The following is a 3,755-nucleotide window of genomic DNA, read 5'->3' as shown; positions in this document are numbered from 1 at the left end:
GATTTTCTTGGGATTTGTGCTTGTACTCGGCGAGTAAAGCATGCAAATTGAACAAAAATCGATTTTTTTTCTTATTTTTAAACCACCACCCCACACTCTAAGCATTGCTTTCCCTTAAGAAATCATTTAAAAACGTATTTTTAGAAGAAAAATGAGAATAAAACAAATCCTAAGAAATTAAAAAGAAAATAAAGGAAAAAAGAAAGGCAAACTCTTAAACTCGGGTTGCCTCCCGGAAGCGCTTCTTTTTAAGGAGTCATTAGCTGGACTCCTTCCCTTCTACGTTGCTGCATTTCCTTCTAGCAATAGCCCTTCTTCCATGTCTTCATTTCTTGGGACTCCTTCTTCATACCTTTTCACTCTATGTCCATTGACCTTGAAAGAGGTACCATCTTTTGAAAATAACTCTATAGCACCATGTGGAAACACCTTCTTCACTATAAAAGGATCGTCCCATCTTGACTTGAGTTTGCCCAAGAAATGTTTGAGTCATGAATTAAAAAGCAACACCTTTTTCCCTTCATGAAACTCTTTATTGTCCTTGATCCTCTTATCATGCCAACTCTTGGTTTTCTCTTCATAAATTAGAGAGCTAGTGTAGGCATCATTCCCAAGTTCCTCAAGAGCATTCATTTGCATTGCTTTCCATAAACTAGCCTATATGGTGTAGTACCAATAGGTGTTTTGAAAGTTGTTCGGAAGGCCCATAGTGCATCATCTAGCTTGTCCGATCATTCTTTCCGATCGCTTCCCACTGATCTCTCCAAGATTCTCTTTAAAGCTCTATTGGTCAGTTCGGTTTGTCCACTAGTTTGTGGATGGTAGGATGTAGAAAATTTATGGGTTACCCCATATTTCCTTAGCACCTTCTCTAGTTGATCATTGGCAAAATGAGTGCCTCGGTCACTAATAAGAGCTTTTGGGACCCCAAATCTCCAAAATAGTTTCTTCAAAAACCGCACCACCACCCGACCATCATTAGTTGGCAAAGCTTGTGCCTCCGCCCACTTGGATACATAATCTGTCGCCACTAAAATGTTCTTGTTGCCTTTGGACATGGGAAATGGTCCCATGAAATCGATACCCCACACATCAAATACTTCGCACACTTGAATACTAAGTTGTGGCGTTTCATTTCAGGATGAAATGTTTCCCGCTCTTTGACATGCATCACATTCTTTGACAAATTGGGCTGCATCTTTAAAAATCGTGGGCCAATAAAACCTAATGTCAAAGATCTTCTTAGCAGTGTAATGTGCTCCATGATGTCCACCCGTGGGCCCGCTATGATAATGCTCCAAAATCTCTCGGCTTTCCTTCCCGAACACGCATCTTCGTATGATCCCATCTGCACAGCTTCGGAAGAGGTATGGCTCATCCCAAAAGTAATACTTTAATTCAGAAAAGAATTTCTTCTTTTTTTGACTGCTAAAATCTTTTGGGATGTATTTGGTAGCTAAGTAATTAGATGTATCTACGAACCATGGCTCTTCTCCCGCGGTAACCATAATGTACTCGTCCGGGAAGTCATCTCCAACTTTATCTTCTTGCAGTTGAGGGTTTTCTAGCCTCGATAAATGGTCGGCTGCTACATTCTCCATTTCTTTCTTGTCGCGTATCTCGATATTAAACTCTTGAAGAAGTAGAACCCATCGTATCAATCTTGGCTTGGCATCCTGTTTGGCAAACAAATACTTGATAGCAGAGTGGTCAGTAAAAACAGTTTTTTTGGATAAAACCAAATAAGGGCGGAATTTATCAAAGGCATACACCACAGCTAATAATTCTTTTTCAGTGGTGGTGTAATTCTCTTTGGCCAGATTTAGAGTTTTGCTAGCACAATATATGGGTCGAAAGTGCTTGTCAACCCTTTGACCAAGGCCAGCTCCTTGTGCAAAATCACTAGCATCACACATTATTTCAAACGGTAAATCCCAATTTGGGGCAACAATAATCTGGGCATTAGTCAATTTTTCTTTTAAAAATTCAAATGCCTCTAAACACTCTTTAGTAAAATTAAATGGTTCATCCTTTAAAAGCAATTGCGTTAGAGGTCTAGTTATTTTAGAAAAATCTTTTATAAAACGCCGGTAAAAACCCGCGTGTCCTAGAAAGCTTCTTATGCCCTTCATATTAGTTGGTGGGGGTAATTTGGGAATGGTGTCAATCTTTGCCCTATCCACCTCAATTCCCAATTTGGAAACTTTGTGGCCTAAAACTATACCCTCCTTGACCATAAAGTGACATTTTTCCCAATTAAGGACTAAGTCGGTCTTTTCACACCTAGCAAGCATTAGGTCAATATTCGTGAGACAATCATGGAAGGAAGATCTAAAGACAGAAAAATTGTCCATAAAGACTTCCATGAATTTTTCCACCATATCGTGGAATATGGTTGTCATGCACCTTTGAAATGTCGCGGGTGCATTGCATAACCCAAAGGGCATGCGTCGATAAGCAAAAGTCCCACTTGGGCAAGTAAATGTGGTCTTTTCTTGGTCCATTGGTTCTATGGGTATTTTGAAATAACCCGAAAACCCGTCCAAAAAGCAATAATAACTATGGCCCGATAATCTTTCTAGCATTTGATCAATAAAAGGCAAGGGAAATGGTCTTTACGAGTGGCATCGTTTAACTTACGATAATCGATGCACACTCTCCAATCGGTTACCGTTCGTGTCGGAATAAGCTCATTCTTCTCGTTGGTCATGACCGTCATCCCTCCTTTCTTGGGCACCACTTGGATCGGACTTACCCACGGGCTATCGGAAATGGAATATATGATTCCCGCATCTAAAAGCTTGACCAATTCTTTCTTGACCACCTCTTGCATATTTGGGTTTAGTCTTCTTTGGTGCTGCACAACCTACTTTGCTCCTTCTTCCAGGTTAATCTTGTGAGAACAATAAGAGAGGCTTATCCCCTTGATGTCGGTGATGCTCCATGTTGTGGCCCGCTTCCGCTTCTTCAAAACTTGCACTACCTCTTCCTTTTCAGATTCAGAGAGGTCAAAGGCTATTATCACTGGCTTTTGATTACCATCTTCGAGGAAAGCATACTCCAAATGATCTGGTAACGTTTTGAGCTATGATTTTTCAATCTGCATGAGGGACTCGCCAAGTGCAGGTAAGGTACTCGGCGAGTTTACAGCTGAATTCACGAATTCTGCTTTTTCTTTGATTGGACTCGGCGAGTAGATCGGCCCTACTCGCCGAGTAGATATTTCAGATTGCTTCAATATTTCTTCATACTCAGCTTCTTCCAACAACCTCTCGATCTCCATTAAGTCTTTTTCAGCATCAAATTCTTCATCAAAAATGGTGGTCTTGCTGGAATCTTCATCTTCACCTTCTTCCATCAATTCATCCAGCATTTCAATTGAGAATGCCATGTCATCACTATTCCTTGCATGCTTCATAGCTTGATCCACCCCAAAAGTAGCCGAATCATCTCCTACCCGCAAAGTGAGCTTCGAATCTCTCATGTGCACTATAGCACTTGTCATGTTGAGGAAGGGTCTTCCAAGGATGATTGGGACTTGAGGATCCGCCTCCATGTCTAGAATTATAAAATCTGCAGGAAATACAAATTTGTCTACCTTGACCAATAAGTCTTCACATATTCCTCTTGGAAAAGTGACTGTCTTGTTTGCTAAGTGAATCTCCATACGAATTGGTCTTGGTTCCGGGAGATCCAGCTTTTTGAAGAATGAATAAGGCATTAAATTCACACTTGCTCCTGAATCAGCCAAAGCA

The 3,755-nt window shown here is 40.7% G+C and overlaps 1 protein-coding gene across 1 annotated transcript; it reads right to left on the bottom strand.

Moving 5' to 3' along the window:
* Nucleotides 1-279: 279 nt before the first annotated feature.
* Nucleotides 280-639, bottom strand: LOC128132959 (uncharacterized). Its single transcript, XM_052769978.1, has 2 exons — nt 511-639; nt 280-462 (listed from the first exon to the last, which is right to left on the bottom strand). The coding sequence occupies exons 1-2, from the start codon at nt 637-639 to the stop codon at nt 280-282; spliced, it is 312 nt and encodes a 103-aa protein (XP_052625938.1).
* Between the last annotated feature and the right edge of the window lie 3,116 nt (nt 640-3,755).

The sequence above is a fragment of the Lactuca sativa genome, chromosome 3 (assembly GCF_002870075.4).
Source record: "Lactuca sativa cultivar Salinas chromosome 3, Lsat_Salinas_v11, whole genome shotgun sequence".
Taxonomy (NCBI): Eukaryota; Viridiplantae; Streptophyta; class Magnoliopsida; order Asterales; family Asteraceae; genus Lactuca; species Lactuca sativa.
Note: the sequence above shows the minus strand (reverse complement) of the source record. Positions and strands in the feature narration are given on the sequence as shown.

What these genes read in the sequence shown, in the direction of transcription:
- LOC128132959 (XM_052769978.1), bottom strand. Translation starts at nt 639, where the DNA reads ATGCAAATGAATGCTCTTGAGGAACTTGGGAATGATGCCTACACTAGC. An exon ending in AGTTTCATGAAGGGAAAAAG is followed by an intron (nt 463 to 510) that starts GTGTTGCTTTTT and finishes GGCAAACTCAAG; the next exon opens with TCAAGATGGGACGATCCTTT.